We start from the raw sequence: 16,665 nt of genomic DNA, 5'->3' as shown, positions 1-16,665 counted from the left end.
AAACTTGCTGTTGCAAAGCGTGAAGTTCAAACGCTAATGGATCAGGGCATACTGAGACCTTCAAAAAGTCCATGGGCAAGCCCGATACACATTGTTCCTAAACGTAATGGAGAATACCGTTTATGTGGAGATTACAGAAAACTTAATTCTATAACGTGTCCAGACAGATATCCTATACCACATGTTCATGATTTCAGTTACGGTCTGCAGGGAAAAAACATTTTTTCTAAATTGGACTTGGTTAAGGCGTATCATCAGATACCTTTAGATCCCGAGTCTGTTGAAAAAACTATCATTATTACCCCATTCGGACTTTATGAGTACTTATATATGTGTTTTGGATTGTCTAATGCGGCACAATCATTTCAACGGTTCATAGATATTGTCTTAAGAGACTTGAACTGTTATGCATATTTAGATGACGTACTAGTTGCATCAGCAACAGAAGAAGAACATCTTAAAGATCTAGAATTGGTTTCTGAACGTTTAAACAGTTTTGGTATAATTCTTAATACTGATAAATGCATATTTGGGAAATCTGAGATAGAGTTCTTAGGATTTTTGGTTAACAGCAACGGCATTTCTCCTTTGCCAGAAAAAGTCGACATTCTTCGTAATTATCCGCAACCAAAAACGGTTGATGAACTTCGAAGATTTCTAGCAATTCTCAACTTTTACCACCGTTTCTTAAAAAACGCAGCATCTGACCAGGCTTCCTTACACGATTTGTGCAAAGGAAAGAAGAAAAAAGATAAATCTCTCATCGCCTGGTCGGGGGAAACTATTGCTGCTTTCGAAACGTGTAAACATGCTATTACCAATGCCACGCTTTTGGCTCATCCTAAACAGGATGCTCATCTTTCGTTGACAGTCGACGCATCAGATTTCGCTCTCGGAGCTGTTTTACAACAAACTTCCCATGGTGTCGTCGAACCACTCTCATTTTTTTCTCGAAAGTTAACGACAACTGAAAAGAACTATAGTACTTATGATCGCGAGTTGCTTGCGGTTTATAGTTCTATTAAACATTTCAGACACATGTTAGAAGGCAGACCATTTACGATCTACAGTGATCATAGGCCTCTAACTTATGTTTTTCACAAAGTTAATGATAACAGCTCTCCCAGACAACGTCGTCATTTAGAGTATATATCACAATTTTCTACGGACATTCGTTACATTCAGGGTGAGCGAAATGTTGTAACGGATGCTTTTTCCAGATTATCCGAAATTAATTTACCTGACTCGATTGATTACGCAGCTATTGCTACTTCACAGAGTACAGACGCTGAATTAACAGCCCTCCGACAACCAGGTGGGGTGCTCGATATAAAACCTATCAAATTCGGTCCTCAGGGTACAGAACTTTTTTGTGATTTATCCACTGGAATTATCCGTCCCTACGTACCAGAAAAACACCGATATCACGTGTTTACGGTCCTTCATAACCTCGCCCATCCAGGCGTTAAATCAACTTTGGACCTTATTCGTCAACGATTTGTGTGGAGTTCAATACGCAAGGATGTCACACGATGGACCAGGGCGTGCATCGAGTGCCAACGCTCAAAAGTGCATCGCCACACTCGATCTTCCATCGGTGCATACCCTTTGCCCCAATGCAGATTCTCACACATTAACATCGACATTGTTGGTCCTCTTCCTCCTTTTCGGGGTTTCACCTACTGCCTTACCTGTGTGGATCGATACACCAGGTGGGTAGAGGCTTTCCCGATGGAAAACCAAAACGCAGAAACTGTCGCAGAGACATTCTACTCTGGCTGGATTAGCAGATTCGGAGTTCCGGAATCGGTTACCACCGATCAAGGGAGACAATTCGAAAGTGATTTGTTTCGCGCATTCGTTCGTTTTCTTGGAACTCAGAAAACACGCACGACAGCGTATCATCCGTCCTTCAATGGCATCGTTGAAAGATTCCACCGGCAGCTCAAAGGTGCCATACGCTGCCATGCCACGGAACGTTGGACTGAAGTGTTACCTACCATCATCATCAGCCAGCATCAAACCGGACATCAACACTTCTGCTGCCGAGATGGTTTACGGATCACCATTGCGCCTACCTGGTGAATTCTTCCGTAGTTCCGACCCTCAGCCAACACAGCCTGAATTTGTACGTGCTCTACGAGATCACATAAACACTTTACGTCCGATCCAAACTTCAAGGCATGGGACTCACAACGTTTTCGTTCATAAAGAACTTGCTGTTTCTTCCCATGTGTTCGTGCGGCTAGACACCGTACGAAAGCCCCTTCAACAACCATATTTGGGGCCATATGAAGTAATTGAACGATCTCCAAAAGTATATACAGTGAACATGAAAGGCAAACTAACGAAAATATCAATAGACAGATTGAAACCAGCATTTTTGCTTGATAGCACTTTTAATGAACAATCACCGTTCACTGAACCGAAACAGCCTTATGTAACTCGATCAGGGCGTACGGTTCGTATAAGAATTCCTTGATATTATTCTTGTTTGCATATTTTTTCAAATGAATAACATTATTTTTGTTTTTTGAAAATTAGTATTATGTTTTGCAAAAAATTTTCATTTTTCAATGTTCTTATATGTATATTATATATGTCTATTATCTATTCTTGTAATCGTTTTTGCATATACATGCATTTACTAATTTTTGATCATTTGTAATTTATTTTTTTTTGCTCGACTATTAATTTGTGCATATGAATATTTCATTACTTTTGAAAACATTTTGGTATTGCGTATTTTTTGAATTTTTCGAACAAAATTTTTTTTTGCACATGTCAATGCCATATTAGTTGCCGTAACTATATTGTCAAATCGTCGTATCTATACTGTCATATCGTTGTAACTATATTCTCATATTTTGTACATTGTGCCATATGCCGTCCTTCAGACTCGTGGGGGAGTACTGTGGCGCTACTTGTCTTGTACAATTTTTATATTTTTATTATATTTTTTATGCCACTTACTAGCTAGGCATTATCTAGTGTGTTCTTGTATTGGAGTTCAGTCTGGCTCCAACTGTCGACCGAACATGTCCTAAAAGTCTCTCTCTCTTCTATTAAATAACTAAAAAAAGAAAGGAGTCATGACTGTATGTTTCCAAAATAACAACCAGACACATCCACCAGCACTAGCATCACCATAAATAGAATTTTTGGCAATAAATGATTGAAGTAATGAGTTTTATTAACTTTTAACTGAAATATACGTCTCCGCAAGATTTGGCGAGCTAGTGAGTTTATTCGAGTTTCGCTCAACTTGAAGATAATATGCTTTTGAGAATGAGGAATTTGTGGCAAATATTTTATTTAAATAGAATGTAATGAAAACGCACCCTCTAGACAATGGCAGTTTTGCATAAAAATGTGTAACTACCTCTAAAAATAGTATTTTTACCTCTCTTCACACCTGAGATGACTATTACAGAAAAGAAATTTTTTTATTGATTAATTTGTGTTTGTTGTATGTGAAATTGCCCTTAAACAACAAAAATCAATTAATTAATTGATTAATTAATTTCCAGTCAATATCTTTATTAGGACCATCTGAGTTAAGATCTGAAGTCACTATGTGTACCTCAGGTGTTAACTGAATGAAAGAATCATTCTAAAAACTACTTAATGCCTAAAAAAAATGAAGATTCACATATGTATACTTCTGGAGCGAAGAGGTTACACATATGTGACAGGTAACATACATTTACGTACTCTAAATTATTACATATATACGCTACACGAAATTTCATTTCTTATAATTTAGAAAAGTACTGACGATGAGGTATTGCAATTTTCTTGAAAAATTCATTTTATTCCTGAAACATTATGTAAGTGTTTACATTTTTATGTGATAAGGTTATAAAAGGTTTTTCAAGAATGTTGGAAATGAAACTTTTACTTATTATTTAAATATTTCATGACTGAATATGGTATGAGTGTGAATGTGTTACATTACATAACATAATATGATGCATTATAATTATATACTCGAAATAAATGTATGATTAGAGTAATTTTAATGTTCCTGGAAGATAATTTTTATGTTTTAATAATCCCTAGTTAAAATAAATTTTCGAAATTAAAAGTGACAAAGTGAATGAGAAGAGAATATTTAAAAATATAAATGAAATAGACTGTATATATAAGAGATAGGTTATATAATAAGATTTAAAGTCTTAAATTATTAGGAATTATCCCTTTTGGAAAATAAAACAATTTCGTTTTTCAATATTTGTTTATATTATATATATATATATACAATTGATTTTTTTTTCGAATCCCTCATTCCCTAAATATTTTACAAAAGAATGAATGAAATTCATTGAAGAAATGAAGGAAATTTTTCATCAACTCCATCGAGTCAAATTTCGTTACAGCAACATCCTTGCGTTAACACGAAATCACTAGGTTCTGCGAAAACGAGCCCAATGTAATAGCGCAGAACCTGTTCTTCCCCCGACAATACCGCTCATCTTTTCTTCACGTTCGGCAAGTTTTATGAATAGCGTGCGCGGTCTATTATATCTTTAGTCTTTTGTCACACTGGGCACCGTGCTTTGTGAGCCCCCCGTACTCACGGTAAACTATTGGAGGCTTTCATGAGTTCTGAAATTACTTCTTGCATTAATTCTGAAGTTTCAACAATTCTGAAATCCCCCCCCCCCCAGTATATTCTGAATTTTTATTGAGGCTGGAATTATTTCTTCCAATTATTTTTGATTCATCAAGTCCAAAATTTTTATCAGTTTCAGGATTGTTTTTTCTCTCAAAAAACTGTAAAGTACATACGATTGAATTTTATTCGATTTCAGAACACGCATTAAAGAACTGATGATCAAAACCCTCAAATACGATTTTAAAGACGATCAAATCCATCATTGATTGATGATTGAACCCATTTCCCACCACTTTATCGGTTTATAATAGAATTTCACAGTTTTATGTGAATATTATGAGGGGGGCACAAGTAGTGCCGTCTTAAGGAATGGGCCCACCCAGGCGCCGCACGGTGGCTTCAGGAGAAAGAGCCTCACAAAAATGAGATATGGGTGAAATTTTCGAAAATTTGTTTGGTAGGGCCTCAGAAAAATAACTTGGGTCGGGGCCCACGATGCTCTTAAGACGGCTCTCGGCACAGGGTATCTGCTCCAGAGACATTTTTAATTAACAGAAATTGAAAAATATAGCATACACACACCCCTAGTCATTCTCTTTCAATATTTTAATTTATTGAAAAAAATTTTAATTTTTGGTTGTCTTGGGCAGAGCCGTCTTTAGAGAGTCATGCGTCCCCGGGCCAAGTAATATTTCTGAGATCCCACGTGACAAATTCCCCAAAAATTTTAACTGGGTATCATTTTTGTGAGGCCCGCATTCTCTTGAGCCCCCCCCCCTCCGGGTCGTTCCCGGGTGGGCCCATGCGTTAAGACAGCAATGATCTTGGTGGGGCAGACATGGTATCCCTATACCCCCTCCTGCATAGGTTTGTTACATTTTACTATGGTTTAGTTTAGTTTAGAACTGAGCACACCCAGGATGTCGCTTTTGCGATATAAGCAAAAATATTATAATTAGTAGTGGTACTACTGCAAAAGTAAGTTGAAGAACGGGTCATCGCTGAAAGCAGATTCGAAACAAAAAAAACGGGACACTCTACTTCAAAGAAGGACGTATGATCAGTGCAATATATAGTAAATATCGTGGCCTGTACAAAGAAATGACTCACATACTTTGAGCAACACCAATCATTTTTGACTTCCGGCGTCCCTGACTCAACAGTAACTTATAACCAGCAAGGGTGTAACAGACGAAAAAATTCCAACTTGGCGGAAAAGAACCTCAATCAAAACATAGAAAGTATCCATCTTAGCCAAGCACGACCACCTGAGGATCAACACACTCCCAACCAAGAAGATACTGGTATTCAAGAAATTGATAGCGATTCATCTACCTATGTTACAGTAGATAAAATCAACTCTTTCGAAAAGGTTGAGTGTAAGAAAGGGCGGTGAATCGACAGGAGGAAAATAAATAGAAACACGGATGATGAAACCTATACAGTATTGATATATCGCAACAAAGAGGCAGAACAAACTATGCCTTCCTCCACTTACACAGACACACTATACACTGCATCAGAGACCACAAATGGTGTGGCTGTTGATTGTGCCTCGGCCAGGAGCTGTCTGGAACTCAGAAAATGGATCCTCAAAAATAAGATTCTTAGACATCTATATTACGTTATAATTCCTTCAATCCAAGAAAAAAATGCAGGATATAAGCCAAAATTGAACTCTAAAAATGCTAATCATATGTACCAACATCATCATAAAAACTGAGCGACAACTCCTCATACCGAGGTCAAGAAACCATCGCATCCTAGTGGTTCTATATTGGATATATTATATAATTGGACTGATGAGTACAGAAGAAGTCAAGAAGCAATTTTTACAAGGGACACACAAAATGATAACAAGCGGTAACTGACGAGAGATCTCATCAAAAAATATATCAACTATTGAAAATGTTATATATACAACAATTATGGGTGAACAAAGTACTCTAACAACTGAATTGGACTTGACGGAACAACTACAATACGCTGTGTTATCCAGTGAAATATTCAATATTAAATCCACCAATGTAGGTATACAGATTTTCTGCCATAATCGCAACGGGAAAAACAAAATTCTACGAGAAATTAAGAGAAATTTCACTTATCAACCATTCTTCATCAGACTAACAGGACAAAATGGACCAGAACGACAACCCACCTGTAACCATATTCCAACACAATGTGGATAAATCCATAGATGTAACTTCTTACACTCTCACCAATGATTTAAAAGAAAGGTTCGACATTCTATGCATACAAGAGCTCTGGGTTAATCGTAAAGAAGTTTGTGGTTTCCTCAACTGCACGATTTGGTCGTCAAGTTATAATAAAGCTATTATAGTTCAGATTTCACGTAACTGTCAACCAGCTCTCTTTTACATTGGCCAACATGTTGTGGCAGTTTAAGTACGGCTGCAAAAGAACGATTGCATAATAACATCTGCTTATTATTCACCATATGAGGACCTTCACGAGACTATTGAAGAAATCGAGCAGATCCTCTACAAGGCTGGAAAAACAGACGTTATCATTGCGGCAGATTTAAATGCACATAATCAGTTATGGGGATACAGAGCAAATAACCTAAGGAGTACGTAGCTCTTAGACCATAATGGCTAACAATTTAATTTTTTTCAATACCAACCATGATATCCCAACCTTTCAACGAAATAAAGACAAAGGTTGGCCAGACGTCACCTACAAAAATTCCCTGAGGCTCTTCAATTGCAGTAGAAGAATTATCTCTGAGGAAGGTGATATTGGATCACACAGGAGGAGTATTAAAATTTTTTATGTACGAATCACTCCAAGGATGTACAAATAAATACTTCAAGACTACCCAGAGGAAATTAAGAGCATTTCAAAGGAAAATCAAACCAGAATTGATGCCTCAAAAAAGAAATCTGCGAGATTCAATACCCTGACTTGTTGAACCATTTCACAGATAAGTACATGGATCTGAATCAGAACTGCTGCGAGAAGTTTCTAGGCTACAGGGAGAACCAAAAAGTTACTCAGCTTTCCTGGTGGAATCAAGATTTAAATATTAAGAAGAAACATGTAAAAGCCCTCGAGGAAAAGCTGAAATCTGCAATTAGACATGGGATTGATGTTCAGCAACGTCGGGAAAAATATAAGGCAGCTATTGCAGAGTACAAAAAAGTCATCAGATACACAAAAGCCAAATGCTGCACAAAATATTGTGAAGAACAGACAGAAGCATTTGTTAAACTTACAAAGCTACTTTAAAAAAGAAAAGATTCACCACGCAAAGCATTATGCAAAACATTTCTGGAACCAATATTTCCATTGGTCAAGATGCAGAGGTGCAATTGAAGCAATTATTTCCCTGCAATAACGTAGTAGAGATGCCAATCAACTCCTCTGTTAATTACACAAACATCTCAGATCATAAAATTTCATTCTCTGAAATAGAGAAAATTCTTCATGAACTTAATCCTAGAAAAGCACCAGGAATCGACTTCATCATTAATCCAATAATGAAAACTGTATACCAAGCTTGCCCTTCGCTAACTAGGGACTTCTTCAATAAGTGTCTCGAGCTGAGAAGCTTCCCTAATCGTTTCAAGATCGGCAAACTTCTGTTCTTAAAGAAAGACCGAAATCTAACGGTTTTGGATTCATATCGCCCAATCAGTCTTTTACCTGTGTTTCGCAAACTGCTGGAAAAAATATTAATCTAGAGGCTTACTTATTGAAACGAACAATTTGGTAAGTCGTTATCAATACGGCAACCGCTGTGGAAGATCTTGTGAAATGGCTCTGCTCGACTTAGTGAAAACTGTACAACAATACATACAGGAAGATTTTCTTGTAGCGGTGATCACGCTCGATGTTAGAAAAGCATTCGATTTGCTGACTCACAACTATATCATAAATACACTGAGGGAACTACAAATCCCTGATGATCTAGGCCGAACACTCAAGAACTTTTTTTTTGATAGGAAAATCTGTCTAACATTCGATGAAGGAATGGCGCAACACTCAATGCGACGTGGCACTCCACAGGGATCGTGCGGAGGGCCAACCCTTTGGAACTTAGTCATCAACCAACTGTTAGACCAGATTCGACCCGAAACCGACCATGGCACCCGCTCCGTCCCCATAGGGGATATAAGCTGGTCACCCAGAGGGTTTGGGCCATGGTGGAAGAGCGATGCAATCAGGAGCACTAAGCACCAAAAGACCACCAGCGGATAAGAAGACAAAAAGTTGAGGTTACATGGGCAGGTGCATACGCGCGTCGCCAGCAGGCAACGAAGGGGTCCACAAATAACTATAGACACACATATATAAGATATATAAACATATACACTGGTGTAAGAAATTAAGAGAATTTCCAGACTTGGTCGATTATCTCTAGTACTACTGTACCGATTTTAATGAAATTTGATATGTACATACAGTGATACAATACAAAACAAATAAACATTCAATAATTGTGTGTAATGCACGCGCATGATCGTGCGTAACACTCGTTGGAGTCGGCAGGTATGAAACAGCGGTTGCAGAATAAACAAAAAAATAGGTTTATAGGGGGTATGGCCCCCTCTTACAGATATACAGGTCTCGCAGCGTGATTTCATATTTGAAATAAGGCAGTTTATCATTTCCTGTGGCAGTTGGTCCCACTCGTTCAGCAACGCTGTTTTCATTCCCTAGATGGTTCCCGGAGGGGGGTTGCGAGTTGCAATTTCCCTCCCCAGAGCGTCCCAGACATGCTCTAGCTCATGCCAGCTAGATCTGGCTGGCCAATCCATCCGGCGAATATCCTCACTCTCTAGAAAATCGTGGTGCAGAAGAGCTCTATGTGGCCTCGCGTTATCGTCCATTAAAATTAACTCAGGGCCAACTGCACCCCTGAAAAGGCGAACATAGGGCTCCAAGACCTCATCCCTATACCTCACACCAGTCACAGTGCCTCTTTCAAAGACATGGAGAGGTGTGCGGCCATCCAACATGATGCCTGCCCAGACCATTAAACCTCCTCCGCCATAATGGTCGATTTCGCGGACATTGGAGGGTAGGGTAGGTCCCTGGTTCTCTCCATATGAACGTACGGCGAGAATCGGTGCTTAGGCTGAACCGGGACTCATCAGTGAAGAGAACGGTCGCCCATTGATCCATACTTCAATCTCTATGCTCTCTGCACCATGATAAACGGATTCGCCTGTCCGTAGAAGTAAGCGGGACGCAAACAGCAGGTCTTCTTGCAAACAACCCTCTCTCATGGAGTCTTTTGGAAACAGTCACCCTTGATACACGGGTTCCTGTGGCTGCATAGCTGAGAAGCTGTAGCACTCCTGTTACGCCTCGCTATAATCGACAAATGGCGATCTTCTCTGGCCGTCGTGGCTCTTGGACGACCTTGCCCAGGCTTTCTCTCGATGGATCCGGTATCCTGGAACTGTTTCCATAAGTTACACACGACGCTGGGCGTTAAATTGAACTCTCTACAAATCTGGACTTGAGATTGGCCTGCTTCTAGCCTCCCCACAATTCGCCACCTCATTCCATCATCTAAACGTTGGTGGTTCGATTCTGGAGTGTTTTCTCAGTAACTGTTTCTTCCAAGTGGTGTAATTCTGTGGCGTAATAGAGCCAAAATGAAAGTCCTTGGTATACTCGCATGTCGTAGCATAGTGAAAGACGGTTCCCTCCCCTCCACATTTACACATGCTTGAAAACCTACTCTTATGAAAACGATGAAGATAGAAGGGGAAGGGGCCATGCTCTGAAAAAAATAAAATAGTCTCTCTAGACCAGCCATAACTAGAGCATTTAACTTGTGGGAGAACTTCATAGATCTTACGACTTGTTTTCGTGTCATTTGACCATCGTGATTGCCCTTTTTGTAACAGATCATTTTGCAACTTCTTCATCGCCCACGACTTTGGAAGAAGGATAGAGAAATCTGTTCCTGGTCTTTCGGTCGCTCCTTTGGCTAACCGATCAGCTGCTTCATTCCCAGTATTTCCACTATGCGCTTTGCAGATATATTTATCTATATCTCGTGGATCGCACGAGATATAGATATGTCTATTTGGCAGTAACAGGTCTCTAATTTTCTTAGCCATCATGTGGCGTGATAGGGGGTCTAGAACCGCATATAACGAAGAAAGTGAATCAGAAAGAATGTGTGTTTCTTTCTTGCTGGCGCTTGCCTGTTGCATAGCTGTAAGCAGCGTAAACAGCTCCGCCTGAAATACCGTATTTAGATCATTGAGTTTATTGCTCCAGTTACTTATCTCCAAGTCATCCTGAAAGGTAACCATGGCCGAAGCCACTCCATGCCCAGTCTTGGTGCCATCAGTGTAGATCTTATGTTTAGCCTGTGGGTGTATTTCTCCTTTTAGGTCAATGCGGCATTCCTCCACAGATTGTGAAGGATGCTGGGACCATCCTGTGATTTTCCTTTCCATCTGGACGTAGGAAAGTGTCTCGCCATTCCCCAGCGTAACAGGAGTTTTGAGACAGGTCAAGAGGCTAAATCTGGCTTCACGTTCTACCAGGAGACTGAGTGGGGGCAATCCGAGTATGACTTGGAGTGCATTTGTGGGTGTAGTTGAGTAGGCCTTAGAGATATATAGCAGATATCCCTTCTGAATTCAGTCAAGGCGCTTCTGTAGTGATACGGTAGCATTGGCTGCCCATATGGCGGCTCCATACACCAGAATACATTGTGCGACCGTGATGTAAAGAGTCCTGCGCATCCTAGTGTTGATTCCCCAATTCCTGCCTGCTATGCAGTGAAGCCTCGTGAGTAGCTGATTGGATCTTGTGTTCAGCTCTGTGATATGGTCTTTCCAGTCCAATTTGTCGTTGAAATGGATACCCAGAATTTTAATTTTGCGGAGTCCCTTGATGAAGTTGTTTGACGAACGAATTTGTGGCGGACGTTTCCCTTTGGGGGAGACCAATAGAAAGTTTGTTCTGTTGGTGGCTAATTTAAGGCCGATCTCAGTTAGCCAGTTGCTGATATCAGCCAGGACGCTGGAAGCGTTTTTACCAACTCCCTCCACCGTGGGCCCGAGACCAATACGATAATGTCATCCACATAGGCCTGGACCCGCACGTTATTTGGCCACTTGAGCTGGAAGATGTTGTTAAGTACCAGATTCCAATATAGTGGGCCAGAGCGGAACCCTTGTCTGCAACCTTGAGTTAGTTCTTTCGACACTGCTCCACTGCCAGTAACTATTGAAACTGTACGGTTAGAAAGGATGTCTTCAGCTATTTTCTTTAGCTGAGAGGAAATTGGAGCCTCATTTAATCTGCTGCGGATAACTGGCTGGATATTTAACAGGCAAGCATCAGAGCACTTCAAAACAGTATATCTCGGCATCAATTAGTACACCAAATCCGAAACCTGTTGATTAAAAACTCTCACCTTTATGTTGCCTGGATAAAAACTCATCAGAACAACTTTGGAAATGAGGCTGCCGACGCTGTAGCTAAGGATGCGACAAAGCACCCATTTCTAACAGACTTTCCATTACCGAAATCCTTTGCCAAAAAGAATATTAAAGGATTGGCTTAGGAACAGATGGCAAAGGGAATGGGATGATTCGGACACTCGAGCAGAGGTTCAAAAGGTAGTTTCACAAGCTGAGACTATGAAAAAGTCTGGTCACGTCAGAAGACAATTTTTCTTCAGAACACGGCCCATTGCCAACTTATTTAAAACGCTTCGGACTCTCAAACAACAAATTCTGTAACTGTGGTGGTAAAGGGGACCTTCTGCACTATTTCACGCAGTGCCCGTACACCTGCGATGCTCATTTTGCACAAGTAAATCCATCTTATATAAACATATGGGAGAAACAAATCATTAGGTCGCAAGTCCTCACTAAAAAGATAGAAAACCTTATAAATTCCATGGAGACCCATATGCATATATGGCACACCAAGACTAGACCTTCTGCTAGCCTACCTCCAGACTCGGACACATCCACGACTTCAATCCTACCAGATTACTCGCCGCCTATTACTCGAAGAAAATTCCTGCTACGGAATAGACTAACTATGTAATCAGAATTCGATAATCTCTATATTATAGTATACGCTCTTGTAGCGTATTGCATCTCTGATGACTAGCCATATGTGATTGGGTTATTTGATGTGTACACATTTTTGTTTGTATGTCTGTCTCTGAAATGTTTGGAAATTGTGGAATGTTAATGGATGCACAAATGTGTACTATTTTATTTTGCATGTATGTATAATTATCTCTTAAATGTTTAGAAATTGTGGAATGTGTCCCGAGTTGTCCTTCAAAGTAGAGATCATACACATGGAATCAAATGCATATTCGACTGAAAAATTAATATCATAAATAATTTGCACCATATAGGACAAGATCGTTCTATATCATAGTTATGACATCTGAGATTCCTCTGACATTTCGATATATAGCAATATGTTCCAGATATTGTACTATATCGTTGTGCTACTGGGGATAGTGCTGAAGGTTTACCGATTCTGAAAGTCGGCTCGTTATGGATTGGTTCAAAAAACCAGAACTTCTAAAACTTTTATAATGGTTAACTTTTATACCAGTCTTAGTTTCATTCGATTTCTTGTCATGGGGAGGGGGGCGCATTTATTAAATTTGTATCTCATAGCAGAATTGAAGGGCTACCACTACTACCACACATGCACCTCGTCCATATTCCTCTGCAGAAGCTTCAACAAATTGGTACACGCGGGAATGTGCGTGTACGTGTAGTGAAACCTGACGTGAAGTTTGTTTCTGTGTAATGCATGTTATGTGTAGTGCTGCCATCTGCCACCAGTTTTTCTAACTATGAGTGAAGTGTAATGATTGAATAATTTATCGTTGTAGGCCTGTTGCTCTCTGTGGCGAGACTTTTTAATGGGGAGATCGGCTCGCATTTGCGCCTCGAAGTTGGGAATCAAGAATTGCAGGACTGCATGAGCATCACGAAAGACCAGTAGGGATGAGCTGTTGAACACAGTGTACCGGATGGCTTCAAATTTTAGGAATGTACGATGGCGTACACATTTAGCAACGTTCAATACGCCATTCTGTGCAACTTTTTTATTCTTTACTGGGTTCTGCCTACATTTGAAATGCTGATCTGTAAGTGACTAATGCATTTTAAGAAATGCTATTTTCACTTGGTGTTGGTTAATTTTTGTATGTTGCTTTTGGTTTAGCTGAAAGTGCAAAATTATTTCAAGTTCTTTTTTTGTTATGATAGTTTTCTTTTTTGTGCATCCTTTAAATAGAATATACGCCAATATCGGTGTCAATCCGATGAGCGGTTTGAGCTACAAAATGCTTTGAATAGGCCAAGTTTAATTATTGCTAATACAGTATGAACGAATATTAGGGAGAACTTATACGTAAGCATTGCTTATTTTACTCACTTCGTCGCTTTCGATGCCGGCAATGTCTCCATGATAAAGATCCGGGTTTTGCATCGAGGTTTCGTATCCATCGTGACCACCTGTAAGTGTATAAATAATACGCGTGAAATTTGTAGGTATATATTATTTTTCACACTCGTTCTTTAAACAGTGAGTAGAAAAACGAAATTTTTTAGTTTGTGTAGTGGAGTGTTACACTCGCGAAACCGAGTATCCACCCAGTTTGGCTTCTTTTTTGCTCTAGTCTAGTTGTATTCGACGGCAACTTTTGCATGGGTCTGTCCTGTCTAAATTCGGGTCCGTTCGCAATTTCGGATCTGAAAAATATACCCTTCACACGATACAAATTAAAAAAACCATAAATATGGTATTTCATTTCTTTGGGTCATAATTGTTATAGTCTACTGTATTTAAAAACTATGACTGACTGTAATAAGAAGAAAAATATCTAAGCATATCATATAATCAGAGTCGAGTTTTCATGTCACCAGCTATGCGTACAAGAGAGAAAATCCTGAAGTGATAACAAACTGTTATTTAAGAAACAATAACGTACTTGCAATAACGAAGAGGGCTATGGCGAGCCCTAGTTTCAACATCATGGTTGCCAAAGCTGTCGTAGCTGTTATTCCCTTTTCGCTCTTTGAAATAGCAATGAGTCGGAGCCGCACTCGGAAGAAGTGTCGGATTTCGCAGCTCGGATCCCAAGTTTTTCTGCTCGTCGTTATCTGAATCGTACAAATCGTTTTATTCCCCAGAGAAAACCTCCAGCTGCGTTCTCGCGTGTGGTCGCTGATTTGCAATTCAATCATTTAATTTAACGCGTATCTCTTTCTTTTTTGTTTTTTATTATATTGCTGTGCAATTCGATTAGGCAAGTTAGAGGTGTTCATTGAGCCGTTGAAGATAATTAGAAGATAATTAGAAATTTCATCAGCGCAAAATTTGAGAATATGATTTGAGATGCCAGTGGAGTGGGGTTTCAATTTTTTTAAAAGATTCAGAAGGCCTACTTTAGTGAAGAAGACAAGACTAGAGTTAAATAATGAATTGGAGAAGGAGTATTGAGAGAGGTAAGTGGGGACGGAGGAGAAAAAAGAGAGGAAAAAGCCCGATTAAATTCTTTGGTAGTGGAGTGACGTGGTAGTGAGACTTTAGGGCAATATTATCAGTTTTAAGGGAAGAAGGCTCATTAGGCTCAAATATAGGGCGAAGAAAATTCCAAAATTTTGAGGTGTTAGTTTTAAGGTAGTGAGTTAAGGAGTTAGATAATTAGTTTTTTCTGTGAACGATAAGATATTTAAGGTTACGTGTAAAAATAGGCTGAGATCTTATTTCTGAGAGAAAGGGAATTATTGAATTTGAGTTTGGAGACATTTCAGCGGATTTTCCTTTTTAAATGGATAATATCATGGTTGATCCAGGGGTTAAAGAGACATTTCGGGAGGTATTTTTGATGGGAACAGAAGCTTTGCATTTTTCGATAACAGCTTTGAATTTACTCCAGAGAACATGAATATCATTTAACACTAGGTTTACCGACATTTTTTATATATTTATCTCTTATATCGAAATGGGTCAAAATGGTCCGCCCGGTAAACCTATTGATAAGGAAGATGATCAGACAAATAAAGGAAATGGGTGGGAAGGATATTTTTTGCATAAAGAGAAAGTTTCTCAGCATTGTTCAAATGGAGTTTTTCAGCGAGTTGAAAGGAAGGGAGGATGTGATGGAGGGAAGAAATTTACAAAAAGAATTTTGTGGTCGGAAATGGCATCAAAAACTTAAAAATCGAAAACCGGGATTTTATTTGAAACAGCAATTAGGTCTAATGTAGAACTATAGCGGTTTGAGATTATCTTGTTGGTTCTAGGATAGTTTGAACAAGAACTTTTCGAAAACTTTAAGAAAAGATAAAGAACTCTATTATTATAATATAGTAGTTACCCGAGAGCGGCATTTTGTGCCAGTCAATTCTGGGTAGGTTCCAATCACGGCTATGATTAAGAGGTGTGAATTATAAAATCTATCTAAAATTGATTCCAATTCGACGAAACGGTGACGATTTGAAGCGGGGGGGGGGGGGTAAGTAAAGAGAAAATATTGCAATAAGGAGTGCAGTTTGGTCAACGCCACTCGGCACCAACGATTTCAAGATTTGTGTAGAAATTTCAAGAAGAGGGATGGAGTTATCAAAGACGAAGGCAACGGCCCCTCCACGGGTATTTCTATCTTTACGAAACGCATGGTAGTTAGATGGTAAGAATTCTGAAGTGCTGATATTTTTATATAACCGAATTTCAGTGACAGCAAGAAAAAATTTGGATTACAAATTAACAATATAGATTCGAAAGAATGAATTTTATTGGTTATGCTTCTTGTAGGAATAGTTTCGATTTTGAAGGGATTATTCTGAGGTTCTACAAGGGAATTTGAGGTAGCGAAGTTCTTCTTGGGGCGAGGCCTAAAGGGTGGTGGAAGAAGATTGAGGGAATTCGGGGGGGGGGGACTCTACAATGAGATTGGGAAATCGGAAAAATATTATTAGTGTTGGGATCCAAAATGTATTTAGTGTTGTTGATAAGGGCAAAGTTATGAAATAGTTTAACTTTCATACCAGTATCGCGGAATT

At 39.3% G+C, this 16,665-nt stretch overlaps 1 protein-coding gene across 1 annotated transcript in view; it reads right to left on the bottom strand.

The window, feature by feature from the left end:
• LOC149084277 (astacin-like metalloprotease toxin 5) overlaps positions 1–14,741 on the bottom strand; it is an 83,690-nt gene extending 68,949 nt beyond the window's left edge. Inside the window, exons 1-2 of the mRNA XM_089234649.1 lie at positions 14,589–14,741; positions 14,033–14,112 (exon numbers count right to left, since the gene is read on the bottom strand). Coding sequence (XP_089090775.1) covers positions 14,033–14,112; positions 14,589–14,634 — 126 coding nt within the window. The 5' untranslated portion in view covers positions 14,635–14,741. The remainder of the gene's footprint in view (positions 1–14,032; positions 14,113–14,588) is intronic.
• Positions 14,742–16,665: the final 1,924 nt, after the last annotated feature.

The sequence above is a fragment of the Pholcus phalangioides genome, unplaced genomic scaffold, assembly GCF_987345545.1.
Source record: "Pholcus phalangioides strain wild (caught in Gottingen) unplaced genomic scaffold, Ppha-v1.0 ptg000008l_1, whole genome shotgun sequence".
NCBI classification, from domain to species: domain Eukaryota; kingdom Metazoa; phylum Arthropoda; class Arachnida; order Araneae; family Pholcidae; genus Pholcus; species Pholcus phalangioides.
The sequence above is the reverse complement of the archived record's forward strand: the minus strand, read 5'-3'. Positions and strand labels throughout refer to the sequence as shown.